This window comes from Diceros bicornis, chromosome 5 (genome assembly GCF_020826845.1).
Source record: "Diceros bicornis minor isolate mBicDic1 chromosome 5, mDicBic1.mat.cur, whole genome shotgun sequence".
NCBI classification, from domain to species: Eukaryota; Metazoa; Chordata; class Mammalia; order Perissodactyla; family Rhinocerotidae; genus Diceros; species Diceros bicornis.
Genome location: NC_080744.1, coordinates 70756644 through 70774826, shown reverse-complemented (window position 1 = coordinate 70774826; position 18183 = coordinate 70756644). Strand labels below are relative to the sequence as shown.

Here is an 18183-nt window from a genome sequence, read left to right as displayed (position 1 = left end):
ATGTGTATACGGGAGGGTGAGCAAGGCAACCAGGCAGGAGAGAGAAGCAGGCGGCTACGGTAAAGAGCATAGGCTTTGTTCTAAGGGTGATGGGGAGTTTGGAGGAAAAGCACACAACCTGACTTATAGGCATATGAATCTATGGCCCATAAAAAGCAACAAGCTTCAGAGTGTTAGGTACTTACACCTTTCCCCTTCACAGGCAGACCAAGTCTCAGGGGGCTGCTGAAGAGAAAACTGAGGTACAGGTAGTCTGGGGAAACTGGGCCAGGGCTGGGGTTCCACCATAGTAGGCGTAGGCTTGAGCCTGTAGACAAATGTTAAGGCAGGAATATCTACCCAGCGAGTTATAGACTTCTCTAAAATTAATAGGGTCAAAAAGAGTGTAGCAGGGGACATTTTTAATATATCAAATAGAAGGATGCCCAGATAGGTAAGAATACAGAACATTCCCACCCAAATATCCTGTTTCCTTCAGGACCCTGTTCTGAAATAGATTAGTTTCCTTATCACAGCTTCTGCATGACTCAGTCCCCTGGAAGAGTGAGCCTGTATTTCTAAGCTGGAAAGTTCAGTAAGTGCCTGGATCTCTTAATCTCTGAGGCAGATATTCACTTTCACATAACAATGCCAATTCTTCCAACTGTTCTACCAGTAGCAGGGCAAATGAAAAAAGAAGCATGTTCAAGAACACGGGTGTTTGCATTAAGAACACTTTATGATAAAGTATGAACAGCATATCCAATAAACCATGAAAAGATTTATATTGTATCTACAAAATTTAAGTCTTTGCTACAATAAATGCTATATATTTTTTAAATAAGCTAGAAAGGTAAGGAATGTCATGATCAATCTATACATTCTCTTTGCAGCATTAGCCTGGAAGACTTTGATGTTTAAATCGGACAATCATAGATGTGAATTTCCTGGTCATCTCCGACAGATACAATTTTTGAGCCATTTCCATTGTATTTTACTCCCCAGACCTGTAAATAAAATAAAAAGAAAAAAAAAAGTTCTACCAACGCCTTTATTCTTTATGAAAAAACATCCTTACTCTCTTCTCATTATACTTAATCTAGAAAAATACTGAGATGAGGATGTTCTTGTGCTTTCTGAACCAGAGAGAATAGGGCCTTTTCTTTAACCAGGCATCTTCCATTACTACTATTTAATTATCACTCCCTTCAACTCCCATACTCCAGAAAATTTCATTTCTAAACACAAGATATCTACCAACCTTTCAAAGATTCAGAATCCAGGGAGGACCTAATGCCATGACGATGGAACCCGCAAGGGACCAGCGTGGGTGCTCATTTACGTTTCCAGGAAGAAAAAGGCCCCATCACTACCCCGAGGTCACTGCCTACAGGGACAACTGCAAACTGCTCCTCACCTAACTTCTTGTGCCCGCCTGCCTACAGTCAGTAATTCTCACTCTTGTTATTAGAGGCCTGCAGAGCCTGCCCGTCCCCAGGAGCTAGACAACCTGACATTGTGGATCGATTTAATTTGCTATGTGTTGAATTAACAGATTCACACCTCCTTCCCAGACAGAATTGATGTGGTTGGAGTTTCGTCAGGTCGGCCTGATGCCCTAACCCTGAGTCAGGTGTTCTAGCCCTGATTTCAGCATGTGGTTGGGCCAGGTGATGGCCTCACTTCTACTCCAAACATCTTCCTCTGAGGCAGCACCACGCTCTGACCCCCACACACAAGGCAACAGACAGCCAGGACTTACTCCCTGAGTCAAGTGTTTAAACCCAGGAGTGGAATGTCAAGACTAAATCCCCTCAACTTTATTGGCAATGATTTAAGATTAAATGTAAAAAAGCATGAACAATTATGTTAACTCGAAGTTGCATTCCAAACAGGGGAAATCTATGAGATCATTATAAAAACATTTAAAATATATTAAAAGCCAACTTGATACTGCGATGAGCATTTCATTTTTTATACTGACTAGTCCCCCAAGACCCCTGCTACTCCAAGTGGCTGGGACCAGCGGCACTGACCTCACCTGGAGCTTGTTAGAAACGCAGAATCACAGGCCCCAGGCCAGACCTACTGAATCAGCACCTGCACTTTGACCAGATCCCCAGGGCATTTCCGTACACATTAAGATTGAGAGGCACTGCACTAGAACACCTTCACCATTTCACATTTACGTTGGCAAAGATAAAAAGACTCCTGTGAGAACAGAGCCTCCTTTTCCTAACTTAAAGACTAAAACAAAAGTTATCAATATCACCAAACAACCTATAAGAATTTCTAGCTTCATTAAAAAAAAAAACAAACACATCACTTCTTTGGACAGCTCCAAAAATGACAAGTGATGACTGTGTTTAAGCAATGGAAGCTTTTGAGGAGGAAAGTTCTTCCTGAGCCAGCCATGGCTGGGCTAGCCCCAAAAAAGGGCCCCAGGTATGCCCAAGGCACCAGCTGCAGCATTTTCCAAACAAAGCATTTAAAGGCTGTGTGCCTAGTACCATGTTTTCTGGCCTTCTGAGGGACATCACGCCTCATGGGTTGCTAGGCTGACAGCACATCCCTGGGCTCTGTACCCTGGACAGTGCACACAGGAACAGTGGCTGGACTGACACCCAAGCAGTCAGAGTGGCTCAGCCCTGGGAGTCTACCAGTCTTGACAACTCAAGCAGCAAGGCAGGAAAAGGAAAGAGTTGGGGCATGGTGGTCAGACAATGCTAGCAATCCAAAGACAAAGGAATTTAAATGTTAATTATGCCATACCTGATCCTGGTGATCAAAGAAGGTGTGAACACAAGTCCTCGTCCCAACATCCCAAACTTTTACACTTTTGTCAGATGAACTATTTAAAAAAGGGAACACTAGTGTTAGAAAACAATTTTCAGACTGGTCTGAAATTGGAAGTTATCTGACCAAAAATTCCACACCCCTTCACTCACCTATACTCTGCCTACCTTCAGAGGACCCCCTTGGTGCCTGTATGCACAAGTGGCTGACCTGGGCCCCAGGGGGTGGCAAGGGTGTCAGCATCACCGGGTGGCTTTCCCTACTCAGAGAGTAGCCATTGTCCTGCAATTTTGATCTGCCTGGCCCAAACATGAAGTGCTCTCATCAGAAGTCTCAGACAAATCTACGTATTTAACAGGGAGGCTTGTTAACACTTCAAAATAAAGGCTCTCAGAGGCTTCTGTAAACCTCTGTGCCATTGTCGATCTCATGTTTTTCAACTGTCTTGGCCATCCTGGGTCTGAATAACACTGCAGTCTAAAAGCACAACATTTTACAAACAGATTTGCATATTTTAAATATGTAAACACAAGTAACCCTTAAAGTAACTGTAGGTAGAGTCCTAGATTTATAAGGAAAAACTAAGAGTTTAACTGTTCAAAAGAATCCACCTTTGTTCCAGCTAAGGACAACTAACTTCACTACTTAAATATAAAACACACTACAGAAAACAGAGGCTACTTGAATAAAAAAAGGGTCACACTATCTTCAAATTTTAAGGCGATTCATACAAGACCACCCTTTTCATCTTCCTAGCATTTTATTTTATTTTTTGTTTTTGTATGTGTGAGGAAGATCAGCCCTGAGCTAACATCCGTGCTAATCCTCCTCTTTTTGCTGAGGAAGACCGACTCTGAGCTAACATCTATTGCCAGTCCTCCTCCTTTTTTTTTCCCCAAAGCCCCAGTAGATAGTTGCATGTCATAGTTGCACATCCTTCTAGTTGCTGTATGTGGGATGTGGCCTCAGCATGGCCGGAGAAGCGGTGCGTCGGTGCGTGCCCGGGATCTGAACCCGGGCCGCCGGCAGCGGAGTGCACGCACCTAACCGCTAAGCCACGGGGCCGGCCCTTCCTAGCATTTTAGAAACTGCTGACAATCTTAAGTACCTGGACACGAAGTGAGTGTCGTCAGGACAAAACGCAACGTTCAGCACCCAGGACGCATGGCCACTCAGTGTGCCAGCCAAGTTGGCATGTTGTCTGAAATGGAAAAGTGTCAAACAAGACAGAGATATTAACTTTTGGAATACAGTCACTGAAGTGGAAGGTATATTATTAATTCTGCCTGTTTAATTGGACCACATCTGCTCTCCTTATACTGACAGTATTACTATATTAAAAATTCTCTTTTCAGTCAAGTTAGCATCACACGTTGCAGAAACAAATTTTTATAGCAGCATTAACTCAAAATGTGTTAATGCCACCAAGAGCCAAGAATAAGATCCATAACAAGCAAAGAGCTTAAAAGCTCAAGATAAAGAAAGAACCATACTACAGAGGCTCAGCAGCCAACTCCCAAGATTGGAGGAAATGGAGAAGGAGCAGGGGTGAGTAAGCCTCCTCAGGACAGCAGCAGGTTCGCACCCCCGCCTGCACCAGCATTCTTTCCACATGGGGCCAGTGCCTTATGTCCAAGGTATGAATCAAGAAGCACTCTTTAGAACAGATGTGGCTTCTGACCCTAGCAGAGTAGAATCGACCTCAGTTAGGTACAAGGAGAGGTGGCCTCAGGGGAATGCAGTGGGACCACGAGAAGGGAAAGTCCTGGGTCTTCATTCAGCATGACCACTTTAGCCAAATCACCACCTCAGCTGGGCTCCTCCCCTGCAATACGGGGACACTGATCCACGCTGCTACCTCACCAGCTGTTGGGAGGATGGAAGAAACAGTGGCCATGAACGCCTTATAAAATAAAGTTGGATACTTAAGGAATTGCTCCTATTTATACTGGCTCTGCTACCGACAAGCAAGCAGACAGCTTTAGAGAGGCATCTTCCGCTCTGGGCCCTGGCACCCTCATTCTGCTCTAATGCCCAAAGCTGCAGTTCTAATCCCATGTCTATCTGACAACTTTTTGTCCTCCAAAGCTGCCAGAAGTAGGCTAAAAGGAGCAGTATTCCTACTCCCAAGATTAAACTCCCACAAAACTCTCACAGACCCAAAAAAAAGACATGCATATGAATGTCACGGTTGTGGCACATGCAGGTGGCAGCAACTGCAGCACCATTGCTGGGTGATGGAGAATTATGACATATGCACCCAGTGGATTAGAATGCTGCATTGGGAAGCTGCGAGGCAGAGGCAAACTGATCACAGTACTGAGTCAAAGTATCAAGGATATGTATCAAACACATTATAGGGAGGACTTTAGTGGGAAACAAGGTTGGGAACTGAGAATGGGAACTGATGGGGGAAACGACAAGTGAAAGGAGACTTGCACAGGCTTATAATGATCGAGAGCCATGAACTGAAGAGAATGATTAACTCACTTCTATACCTGCAATCAAAAACCAACAACAAAAGGCTTCCTCATCTAGACCTACAGTGAGGCAGCTTATAAACTGACAGTTCCCTAACTAGGGCAGAAGAGTGCCTGCCTGCTAGAACAGCCCCACCCCTAGAAAACGGATGTTCTAATTTTTTACCATCACTCCAGGCCAGCTACAGCCCATGGCTCCATATCGTTATCTGTACACTACTTACCCACCCAAAAGAATTTAAAATCTGTGAGCCCTACAAGACAGGATGCTTGAGAAGAAGTAGCGATTATCTGATCCTACCTATGCACATCTTCCTCCATGACATTCTAAGCTCAAAGAGAGGACTGCCGAGCGGGGGAGGAATGACTGGGGGACAAGAGTGTCTGATATGACCTGAACTCAAGTCTTTACTAGACCCAGGAACAGGAGCAGCACACTTGCTAGGGCTCCTCCTAACAATAAGGGACAAAGCATTGGTATTAGGTGAGAAGCCGTGAATCTCGACGGGTAACTTACACATCATAGATCTTGATGTAGCCATCATCTGAAGCAGTGACCAGAAGCTGAGAGTCCGGGGAAAAGGTCAAGGAGCGAATGGGCATGGCATGGCCTGAAATTCACAGAGGCCCTTGTTAATCTAGCGAATCTTTGTCTCCTGTCTCCTCAGACAGTCTTCCCACTCACTATATCCCTTTTACTGACCATAAGTCACTGATTTGGACTGCCCAGGGGCTCAGTCAGAGAAGGAGGGTACTGACTGGGCCGTCCTCCTAATGTTCTAGAGACATCCACATAACCTAGGCCCCTCCTCCTAAAGCCATTTCTCCTCAGTTCCCTTCCCTGAGGACCAGCTGGACCTCAACACACATTGCTTAGAAAATTCTAACTCCTCTGCTACAGATATGGCCAAACATGGAAATATGATTTGCTTCTGATTTGTACAGTTAAACAAATAAGATGCTATTTCCCTACCAAATCCTTTGTTGTAGGGTAAAGGATAAAGTGAGGAGGTAACATATTCACTTGGTTAGAACTCAAAATAATACAGAAGAATACATAGTACAAGTCTCCCTCCCACCCCACCCCTGTTCTAGAGCACCCAGTGTTCCTGCCCAGAGGCTGCCAGTGCAGAGGGTGGGCACAGCATTTTCATCTATCTCCAAATTATCAACAAAAGAAGTTGTTTTCTAATCACAAAGTTCTTTAGAAGCAAACATGACAAAAATGAGACATTCATATAACTAAGATTTATTAACATATAAATAAAAAGCTTGTTCACCAAAACAAGCATTTAACACTGGTGCCTCAGTGCTAACTAACATGTCTCAGTGAAACCACAGTGACCAAACTAAAACTTGGAGGCATTTCAGAATTCCAACTGAGATTGATATTTTGCAAATTTAATGCTCATTTACCATTTAGTAGCATTTTAATGAAAGAATAATTCTTCCTATGTGATCTGATAACCCAGTTTGCACAAGATAAAATGATGAGTCATACCTTCCAGCGTATGCAGAAGTTTTCCAGTTGCAATATCAAAAATATTGATGATTCCATCTATGGCTCCACTGGCCAGATACTTTCCATCAGGACTCTGCAGAGAACATACAGAGAACATTTGAGAATCCATGTTTTTCAGCCATTCCCACCAAACACAAGCAAACCTCCTGCTGGTCACAGGTCTAACTGGCTAGCTGGCAAACCACACCAGTGAGACAGCAGTTGCCTGATAAGACCAGTGTAGAACTGTACCAAGGAATTCAACAGGCTGGAAAGGTAAACTGAAAGCATCGGAGAGAAAAAAGAGCAAAGTTTCCTTACATATGCAATACTAAGAATGAATTTTCCTCTCGTGTCCAAAGAATATTCCTTTTTCCCACTTTCCACACCAAAAATGTTCACTTTCCCCACATGAGTTCCTGTGGCCAGATACTGGGAATCAGGAGAAAAGGCCAAAGTCCAGGCATCCACTGAACAGAAAAAAGAAGGAAAAAAATACAGTGAGAAAAGATGTGACAATTTTTAAAACTTTTAAAGTTTTACCAAAAGATACATTTTTTAAAATTAGAGAAACAGTCTCCTGATTCAGAAAACTGTTGTAAAGATGCTAATTCTTTACCAATTTAATTTAAGGGCTTCTTAAGTTTTTAATAAAAATAGATAGGAAAATACCAAGTGTTAGCAAGGATGTTGGGAGAAGCCCAAATCCTCACACACTAGTGGGAATGTAAAATGGTACTGCCACTTTGAAAAAGAGTTTAACAGTTTCTTAAGTGAAAACAAACACTTACCATAACACCCAGCAATTTCACTCCTAGGTATCTACCCAAGAGAAATGAAACATACGTCCATTCAAAGACTTGTACGTGAATGTTCACAGCAGCATTACTCATAATAGTCAAAAACTGGAAAGAATCCAAATGTCCATCAACTGGTAAATGAACAAAATGTGGTATACCCTTATAAGGGAATACTACTCAGCAATAAAAAGGAACAAACCACTGATATAAGCCACAACATGGGTGAACCTCAAAAACATTACGCCAAAGACAGACTGAAGATGTGCAAGACAATACAATTCCACTTATATGAAATCTTTCAAAAAGGCAAAACTATAGGGGCTGGCCCAGTGGCATAGTGGTTGAGTTTGTGTGCTCCACTTCAGCAGCCCAGGGTTCACGGGTTTGGATCCCAGGCACGGACCTACACACTGCTCATCAAGCCATGTTGTGGCGGCATCCCACATACAAAACAGAGGAAGACTGGCACAGATGTTAGCTCAGTGCAAATCTTCCTCAAACAAAAAGAAGAAGACTGGCACAGATGTTAGCTCAGGGCCAATCTTCCTTACCAAAAAAAAAAAGGCAAAACTACAGAGGCAAAGCAGATCAGTGGTTGTCTGAGGCTGAGGGTGGGAGCAGGGACTAATTACAAATGGGCACGAGGGAGCGTTTTGGGGGTAAGGAAGTGTTCTAAAACTGAATTGGAGTGATGGTTGTACAACCGTAGAAATTTACTAAAATTGGTTGAACTGTATACCTACAATGGGTAAATTTCACAGTGCAATTATAGAGGTGAAATTTTACCTCAATAAAGCTGTAAATAAATGAAGATGTACCAGAAATACTCTTATATAAAACTATAATATGATAAAAGTATTTACCACAAATTAGTAGGGAATAAGGACTGGAAAGAGGCAATCTTTGTTACAAAAAAAAAAGTCAACTAGCTTTTCAGTTACACTACACAACTTAATTTCAAAGAGTTCTATTCAAATGATATTTGAGCAGCACAGTGCTTCTTCAGCTGGAATGTAATGGTCTCCAGACCCATGCACAGCCTGGGTAAGCACATGTGCTTTATATTTCCATCTGGACCATTGATGGTATCTTACCACTTCTTTTCTCAGCTACAAAGGAATCTCTGCCCTACATCCCAAAGAGTGTTGGGAGCCTTTGGGGCCAGAGCCTGGAGGTCATGCAATGATCTAGTGGTCCATTACCCCCCTAGGTCCCTTTGCTCATGCCCACTCTTATACAGGAACATGCCTTAAGTCCTGCCCCTCCTGCATCCACCCAGGAATAGTGCTTGTCAGGGAGAGAAGAGAAAGGCTCCTTCCCAATCACTCTCCTCATTCCTGGGTCATGCCCTTCTCAGCCCACGGGAGAGTGAAGGTGAGGCCTCTGTGAGTTTGACTCATGGTAGACAGCGAACACAGATATGTCAGCACCATATACCAGGGTAAGTTTTAAAATAATTTCTGGCAAATTTTAATATACATATTCAAAGTAATAATAAATCATTTAGCTCTATCACTTTTCTTATGAAATGTTTGTTTTAAAAATGAAATTAACTTCAATAGTGCTCAGTTAACCAAGATCTGAAAAAGCTTTTAGAATCAATCTCTCAAATAGCTGCTTTTTAATATCTATCTCCACTGCTAAATGACAGTAGCACTTATTCTAACAGGATGTTTTCTTATTCCTATTATAATTTGCTGTTAAAGGAATAAAGTTATTAGAAAAAATATTTTTATTCCTTGGAGTTTAATAAAATGACACTTCTAAATTGTTTTTACATTTCCCTATTAACTGTTTTCCAATATCTAACTTTTAGTACTAAATACCCTTACACCAAAATAGAAGGAACAATTTTTATTCTTTAATTAAACCTTGCACTCTAAGATTTTTTCTTTTAATATATGCATAATAAATATTTATTTTAATCACTAAGTTCCACCTCATTCTGAACAAGTTGCTCCTCTTTACTCTTGGGCATCTTGAACCACCTAATGTTGACAGGCCCCTATACGCCCATCTTCCATCTTTTCCAATGTTGCTTTGCTGGAAAGCTATAACCTGGCTGAGGTGCCAAATGCAGGATCTTCCCCTTCATCTTCACTTTCTTCTACTTCCTCACTTTCTTCTTCAGGATCTGGGATTTTCTCTCTTTTCTTTTTCTCTTTCTTTTGTGGTGGTTCACATTCTCCGTGCATATTTTCAAGACAGGTATAACATAAGTGTCCATTTCCCTTACATTTGTTAGACCTAGATTTATCAAAGTAGTTTTATCTTCAGATGAATTCAGCTGCTCTTTAGTTGTCAATGGCAATGCTTGCTTCTATTACTCAACCAAATAACTGCTGTTTAATGGCTGGTATAGTTTTATGCAGATTCCTATCCAAAAAATAAATAAATAAAACCCAACCCCTTTACTCTTCTCAGCTTCTTTTTTCTAACAGTAACCTTTACAATGACCATTCGGCACACGTGGAACCAACATGCGGTTTAAGGTTTGTCAGAGAAGGCAAGTTGATGCAGATGCCATCCTTTTCCTGGGCCAATCCCGTACTCATTTCTTCAATGTGGTATGCCCTAGGTCACGACAACCATGCAGTGACCTTAGCATCATGGGTCCAGGGAGGGCTTAGGTGCTTGAGATGGAAAGGCAGCAACAGATCTGCCCCTTCCTCCTCTCTTCCTCTATATAGCAGAGTCTTAAAAGACTTTGTGGGCTGGTTTGGAGACCCAAGTCCTCTGTAAGCGATGTCAGCAGGGTAAAGGCACATGCAAAGACAACAACCTCGGGAGTCAGAATGTCTGGGTAGCTTTTTCCAAATGCATATCCCAGCCTATACACCCAAATAACTGTGATTCAATGGATCCAAAACAGGGACTGGGCATGTGTATTTTTTAAAAAGCTCCAGTGGTAAGAATCATAGACATGGATTATTGCCCCGTGGGGAAATGCACTCAGTTTCCAGACAACCCAGCCTCCTTACAAATTCTGGGACCATCATCCTTTCTAATACAAGGATGGCCTATAGGCAGCTACTGAGCATAACTGGTGGGAGGCAAATCCATCTGGGGCTCCAACCAAAGGAATTATGTTAAGGAAACACCTGAGCAGCTCTTCTGTAGTCAACCCACAAAGGGGTGTGCCAGAGAGGTGCCAGGCTCTCTGCGCCCTCTAGCAGTCACCACCCATTCTGGCCAAACAGGCTTTGCTCATGAAATGCTGTAGTTATTTACAAGTAACTATAAGACTAAAAAAGGAACCCCAAAATGTCATGTTGCTAATCCAGCTCACTGAAATCATTCACTCCCATTACCCCAGATAATGTTTATCAAGGTTGACAGACAAGATTAGACTGTCCTACAATATTTTTTTAAAAAATCAATAAAGTTGTTTCTTAAAAAAGTTTCATATCTAGCATATACTAGAAATCAGGCACTTTAATCATAATTAGTAGAAATTACCACGATACAGATCTACGAAGACATGGTGCTTTACATTCTAGACTTCTAGAAGGCAGTGAATGTATCAACTCAGAATATGGCAAACAGAGAACCTCTGGACCATCCAAATACAGGTCCACAATCCCAGACTGGCAATTCTGAAATCCAAAAGGCTCTGAAAACTATGAGTTTTTTCAGAAGTTTAGTACCAAAATTCATTTGGCAGCAAAACCTGCCCCAAATTGATATAACGCTATTTATAGCCTCTATTTCTCTTAGTATAAATACTCATGTTTAGTTGTAGAGATATTAGTGTTTGATTAGAGTGCTGTCCCCGCCCGACTGAAGGAATAACATACAGTTCGTACACCCATATTACCCCTCTAAATCTGAAAAACTCAACTGTAAAACACATCCATCCCTAAAGTTTTTGAAAAGGGATCGTGTTGGGCCGGCCCCGTCGCATAGTAGTTAAGTGAAAAGGGATCATGAACTTCCATCATCTTCCCTAAAAGTAAAACTCTTACCAGGTCCTGCATCTATAGACTTTATCTGTTTGCCGTTTTCCAAGTCCCAGAGACGAATATGAGCATCAAGAGAACTGGATGCAGCAATGGGCAGGGTGTGGCTGATGTCCACAGACACTACGCCCAGCTGATGTCCCTCCAGACTCCACTGTAGGTCCAACCTCTCATCACGCCTTCAATGGGGGACAGAGAAATGGATTTCTTCACACACAACATACTGTACCTGGTATTTGAAAGTCTGGGTTCCTGTGACTATGCATTACCAGTGGTCTGTGAAATGCAGAATCAGAGAGGAACCGAAGAGCCATAGAACATCAAATGCAGCCAAGTTTTTAACCATGGGACTTTTTTTTTAAAAAACTACAGAGCTTTAATACTCTGTATTAAATAGGAATACAATTATCCTCTGAATAATAGGAAAACAAGAGAAAAAATAAGCTGCCTTTTTATACCACCATACTGCTATTGCTTCTTGCCTAGAAAACAGTTAATACTTCCCTGATTGCAACTTGGGAACCCAGAGACAAAATCCTAAGCCCCATTTCCAAGGCGATATGTTTGGGGAGAGGATGCTCACCATTTCCAGACCTTCACCAGGTCATCCAGGGATCCTGTGACCACCGTCTCAGAGTTTTCTTTCTTGTTTGTCCCCCAGGCAACTGACCATATGGCATCATCATGAGCTAGAATGGAAAGTGCTTCATTTAAAAAGTCTTCCTGCATCTGCTAAACTGAATGTGAGAAAATGAAGCTGGAATACTGGTCCAGTAATTCGGAGGTAACAGCCACCTGTATGTGCTTTACTGGTTTTCAAAGTGCTTTCCCATACACCTTTTATTGAAACTGTCGGGGCACACATGAAAACTGAAGGTTCTGAAGAAGCCACTTACTCCAAATCATAGGTTTCCTAGGAGGGGAGGCAGTACCAGAATAATCCAAGTTCCCTTCTACTTTGGCATGCTGTCCGGCATAGAGCAGTCTGGAATGGCTATCACTCGACTGAAACAAGTGAAACTAGCAGGGAACCCTCCCACCACCCCCAAAAAAGAGACCTAAACTTGATAAGAGTTATCTTTTAGAAATCTTTGGAAATCAGTAGGGAGCTCAACTGTAAACAATACAGGTCTGAAAATAAATACCTGATATAGCCTCCACACATGAGCTGCCTTTTGCCACAAATGTCTATTACGATTAAGGCCAGTTATTACATTAGTCCTTTTATAAGTATTATCTCAATTAATCACCACAACAACCCAATGAAGTAGGTACTGTTAATATCACCCTCATCTTACAGACAAGAAATCAGAGGCTTAGAGAAGCCTAGTAGCTTACCCTAAGTCAAAAGCTAAGAAGGGGCAGAGCTGGGATTCAAACCCACTATCTCCACTAACTAAAGTCCACCTTAAATTCTAAGTCTGCAAGGTGCATGTTTGGGGGGCCACTCTGTCAGGTCTGCAGAGCTGGTGCAGGTATATAAATGACAAATGCACAAGGAGGCTTTATTCACGCTTGGCAGCAATTCTCCAGGAACACCTTTTCCAAGACGTAACTAAAAGGGCATTCAACAGCTCTGAGTTACATACAGCATCATCGCTTCAATTACAATCCCATCTGACCCAAGCCTGCTAGCATGCCACCTAGATGGCATTAGCCGCATACAAGGTTGTTGACTGCCATGCCTGATTCACTGCTAGTTACCCATACCAGCTAACCTGGAAGAATGCTTTTGGCTTCAACTTCAGACTACCTAAAAGTTACCTCCTTAGAGTGGAAGAGCTTTTATTAGGCATCCCACAAATTCCTGCAGGCTTTACCTAACTCATCCAGGCTGTGGTGAAGATATGAGACACGTGTGAATAGTCCATGCACACACTCCTTTCAGGTATGAAGCCCAGTATCACCGGTGAGCTACATTCCCAGACTGAACTCAGACCTGCTTCCTGCTCCCATCCCACCACTGCCACTGCACTGCTGCACAGCCCCCAGCCCTCCCCACACTCAGTGGCCTTGACAGAAATTCACTTCACTGTTATATCCTCCACTTTCATTAAGGGTCAAAGGTCCTCTGTGGGAGTCCTTGTACTTGTTGTAAGTGGAGGACCTGACTCAAGACCCCCAAGGCAAGTTCTGAGTTTAGAGCCAGGCTCAAGTTCACCTCCCCAGACGAGTTGGCATTAACAGAGTTCTGAGGCTCAAAGTGTTTCCTTCTTGCACCTTGGTGGCTGAGAAGCTCACACTTACATCTCCCTCAGGTGGGAAAGCTTTCCAAGCTTGCAATTTTCCAGTCTATTATGAAACCCCTGCTTTTTCTTTTTAGTTGTTTGGTTTTTTTGCTGTTGTTCATTTGTTTTTAACTGTATTTGTTTTCAGCTGCCTCTGCCAATTCTTCTGCAAAGTGAGTCTACTTGGGAATTGCATGTCTGGTCAACATGACAAAAATCTTAAAGAAACTAGGGACAACACAATTTTTCACAGGTGAATTTGCTTGAACATGCAGGGTGGCTTACCTTGCTCTTGTTTGAAGAGAATACTATACTAAAAAAGAACAGAAGACACATTAAACCAATGGTCACATTTCAGATATACCCCATCCCCTCCCTAAAACACCCCCTGGCACCCAACTCACCACCCAGCCCTCCAGTAAATATAGTCACCATTGTGTTAACTACTTCCCCTGCCACCACCCCATCCTGCAAGCTCCTTGATTCCTGCTTGTGCAGGATTTGTAAAGCCATACCAGAAAAAAGTTAGTTCTTAAAGAAACTGTAGTCTCTCCTCCCCCACTACCATCCCCCACTCCAGTAGGAGACTAATAAATTTTCCTGCTCTGAGCACTAGAAAGCTCAGAGTCCAGTTCGTGGCTAATTTTTGCAGTTGTATAGAACCACATAGACTCAGAATAACCTGTTAACTTTGTCCCTTATCTTTTTTTTTTTGCTGAGGAAGATTTTCCCTGAGCTAACATCTGTGCCAATCTTCCTCTACTTTTTTAATATGTAGGTTGCCACCACAGCGCGGCTGACGAGTGTTATACGCCTGTGCCTGGGATCCGAACCTGCAAACCCGGGGCCACCGAAGCAGAGAGGGCCGAAATTGACCACTACGCCATGGGGCTGCCCCAGTCCCTAATCTTATTACAAAGATAGGTTTCTCCTTTTCTGATCTTTGTTTCTTTCTTGTTTTTGTGTACAAATTCTTTTAAACATCCTCAATCCCTCTGTAAACTGTGGTAAAGACGCAGATAAAACAATCCTCCTCTTAGTGTTATGCATTTTACTAGTGCCACCTCACCCTCTGGTGACTAGGTGTCCAGGGTCACCCAGCTCTTCAGGAGCAGAGCAGGAACCAGACGCTAGTTTCCTAACTACACACCCAGACAACACACTGGGCTCAAACCTGCCAGAGACCAACAGATGTTCTCCCCTTGCCACAGGCCTTACCTGGTTGGTCATTTCCTTAACCAAGGATGAAGGCCTAAAGGTCAGACAGCTCTGTGGAAATAACACAGGGTTTCAGTAAGGAGGTGTCACCAGGACCGAGGGGGCTACAGGAGGTTCTCCTTGACCAAGAAAATAAGGCAACCCTTTGCCAGAGAGCTGCCCTGCCACTTTTTTATGAATCCCCTTCACAAGCCCTACCAGGTGGTATGGTCTTCCTTTTCCCTTGAAGCCCAGGGACTCAACTAACACCTATTCTATCTCTATCCCATGTTTTCTTCTCTACAAGTCTGACTACAGAGAGGGACCAGTCTCTGTCCCTTGCTACTCTTCAGAGAGAGAAAACCACAAGCCCTTTTAATTTTAAATATTTATTCAAAACTCAACAAGCAAATATGGGGGAGCAAGCTTCTTACAGTCCTTGCAGGAGTCTCAGCCAAAAGTGCCTACAAGAGCCTACAGGCACATAAAATGAGAGCAGGGGCTGAAAGGAGACACAGGTCTCCCAAAAGACATCAAAGTCTTCCAGGACTTAGCTCAGCTAAACACATTCTTATTTTAACAACAGATTTAATTTCTCGGGGCTATAATAAGGGTTCTTAATATGGTTTGTGTATGTGCCATAGACCCCCTTTAGCAGCCTTGTAAAGCCTATAAACCCCTTCTCAGGATGTTTTTATTTTTATTTATTATTTATTTATTTTTGAGGAAGATTGGCCCTGAGCTAGTATCTGTTGCCAATCTTCCTTTCTTCCTTTTCTCCCCAAAGCCCCAGTAGACAGTTGTATGTCATAGTTGTACATCCTTCTAGTTGCTCTATGGGGGATGCCACCTCAGCATGGCTTGATGAGCAATGCATAGGTCCGTACCCAGGATCCGAACTGGTGAACCCCGAGCCACGAAAGCAGAGTGCACGAACTCAACCACTACGCCACCAGGCTGGTCCCCAGTTTGTTTTTAAATACATAGGATTAGAAACAAGCCAAGTACAGTCGATTCTTGTTATTCAAGGTAGTTATATTCTATAAAGTTGCCGCGAATACGGAATTAGCAAATACCAATCCATCACTCTTAGGGGAAATACTGGGTTAAGTTCCTGTAAGCCTCTGGTAACAACTTTTTTATCAACTGATCAATACATAACTTTGTTTTATGTATGTTTCTGTTTAAAGACATCTTATTTAATAGATTCACAATTCATTAATATTAAACTCACAGCCAATACCACTACAATTCAGGCCTAAATGAAGCTTATCTAACACATGTATTTTCTCCATAAGAAACTCCATAGGAACACTAAGATAGCACTTTAGCACTGTACTTGGGGGCTATTTTAAATAGTGAAATCACCAACAAAAGCACAAAAATGCAAAAATCATGACACTAAATAGACTGAAAAAAAGGACACTTGTTTACAGTATGAGAGCTAAAACAAGAAGGCAGAACGTCTCCTTGTTCAGCTGCAGCTGAGAATGTTTGCGTCAGGCAACTCAAATTTTTCACCAGCTCCCACACGTCCACAAAAGTACTCCAAGTATTTACCTTGGGGCTTCAAACTGGCACTAATTCGCAAATACAGAACCTGAGAATAAAAAGGATTGACTGTATACTGAAAGAAAATGTTGCCAAAATACGAAAATTAAATTTGTGATAGCGTAACACGTGACTCTTTGTTAATACATTATATAACAAGATCTAGCAGCAAGTCTAATTACCATAATTTTAACATTGTGATGAACTTAGACAATATCCTACGATATGAAAATATCTGTGATTTCTATTGGTGACAAAGTCACACTGTTAATACTGTGATTTGTTGCCTACATTCTTAATTTAAGAAAATGCTAAATTTCAATTAGAGGTTACAGAACATAAGGATGCAATTTTTCTTCTCATCCAAGTTCACGGCCCCCTCAATGCTACCCACAGACAGAAGAGACCATACCGCTAAGAGATCCAGGTTCAGGTTATTTGCTTTAAATCTGCAAACCCAAAAATGCTACTGTGAAGGTTTTCCAAGAATAACAGAAAAAACAAACGATTTCTAAACAATCTTTGCCTGTGAAGATCGCAATCAGGTTGGTAGTGCTTAACCAATTTGTGACCCAAGAACAGAGTCCTGCCCAAGGCAGGAAAGACAGGAACGAGCTCAAGCCACTTTCGCTGAAGTGAACGGCATTCAACCTCTGCTCTGGCACCAGCCCTCTGCCCAGTGAAGCACAGGCCTGCCCTCTCCCCTTCCAATCCCGGCCTCACGTTTAGCAGCACAGAGAAAAAAAAAAGAGTAGGAAGGGTTGAAGGAAGCCAAATGCCAAGAAGCCAGCCTCCTCAAGACAGAGGTGTGCTTCTATCAACAAGTGCACATTTGAGGCTGTAGCATGAGTCAGGCCGTTTTAAGTACTACACATGGAGTAGCCCACTGAACCCTCATACTCCCATTTAGTAGGCATTCTTATTATCACCTCCACCTTCCTGATAAGGAAAGTCAGACTTAGAGAGGTTAAGGAAGCTTCCCCAAGGTTAGTCTGACAGTAGAAGGTGGATACAAGCTATAGTACAGGTTACCAAGCTAGAGTACATCTTACACCAGTCTCTTATTTCAGAGCTAAGAGGACACCAAAGCCCTTTTGCCACCTTCTTTCTTTAGGAAACTTTCCCCCAATTTCCCAGGCAGAATTCATTGCTCGCTCCTCATTGTTTCCAAAGAACACTACACACGCCTCTATTAAAGTACTCAGGCAAGTCAATGACCCACAATACTACATGGTGCTGGAAGTAAAGAGAACCCGGCCTGTGCTTGTACCCGTCCAGGGATGGGAAGTTCGCTACCGCAGACAGCGAGGCCCACCACTGGAAAACTTCGGTTAAGACAGCCCTTTCATCTACACGCAGAGACCCCTCCCGCAGAAAAACCAGCTCTCATCTCTAGGCTGCACAGAACATTCTCAGGATGCAAGAGGAAGCCACCCAGGGCCTTCCCTCCCTCAGGCCCGGCACAGCAAGAGGCAGCAAAGGTAAGCGGAGTCACAGAAGCCTCCCGCGGCCTGGAGCATCCCTGAAGAAATCTGCTTAGAGGCAGCCTCGGGCCCACCCTCGCTAATCCGCTCTCCGGCCCGGGGCCTCCACGGGCCAAGGACCTCCAACCCCAACGGCCGTGCAGTGCAACTCACCCCCGCACTGCCCCGCTCCACCGCCCGGCGGCACCTCTGACGCCGGCTAGGCCCG

The 18183-nt window shown here is 43.1% G+C and overlaps 1 protein-coding gene across 1 annotated transcript; it reads right to left on the bottom strand.

The window, feature by feature from the left end:
* Positions 1–697: 697 nt before the first annotated feature.
* On the bottom strand, positions 698–15012 carry SKIC8 (SKI8 subunit of superkiller complex). The gene is made up of 10 exons (XM_058542181.1): positions 14962–15012; positions 14029–14056; positions 12099–12204; positions 11522–11694; positions 7078–7226; positions 6757–6850; positions 5773–5866; positions 3884–3976; positions 2752–2830; positions 698–986 (listed from the first exon to the last, which is right to left on the bottom strand). Exons 1-10 carry the CDS (start codon positions 14971–14973, stop codon positions 897–899), a joined length of 918 nt encoding a protein of 305 aa, XP_058398164.1. The 5' UTR covers positions 14974–15012; the 3' UTR covers positions 698–896.
* Positions 15013–18183: the final 3171 nt, after the last annotated feature.

Coding starts and splice junctions, on each gene's coding strand:
- SKIC8 (XM_058542181.1), bottom strand. Junction 2,831..3,883: donor GACACTCACTTCGTGTCCAG/GTACTTAAGATT, acceptor TTTTTTAAATAG/TTCATCTGACAAAAGTGTAA. Junction 987..2,751: donor TCTTTGATCACCAGGATCAG/GTATGGCATAAT, acceptor TTTTATTTACAG/GTCTGGGGAGTAAAATACAA.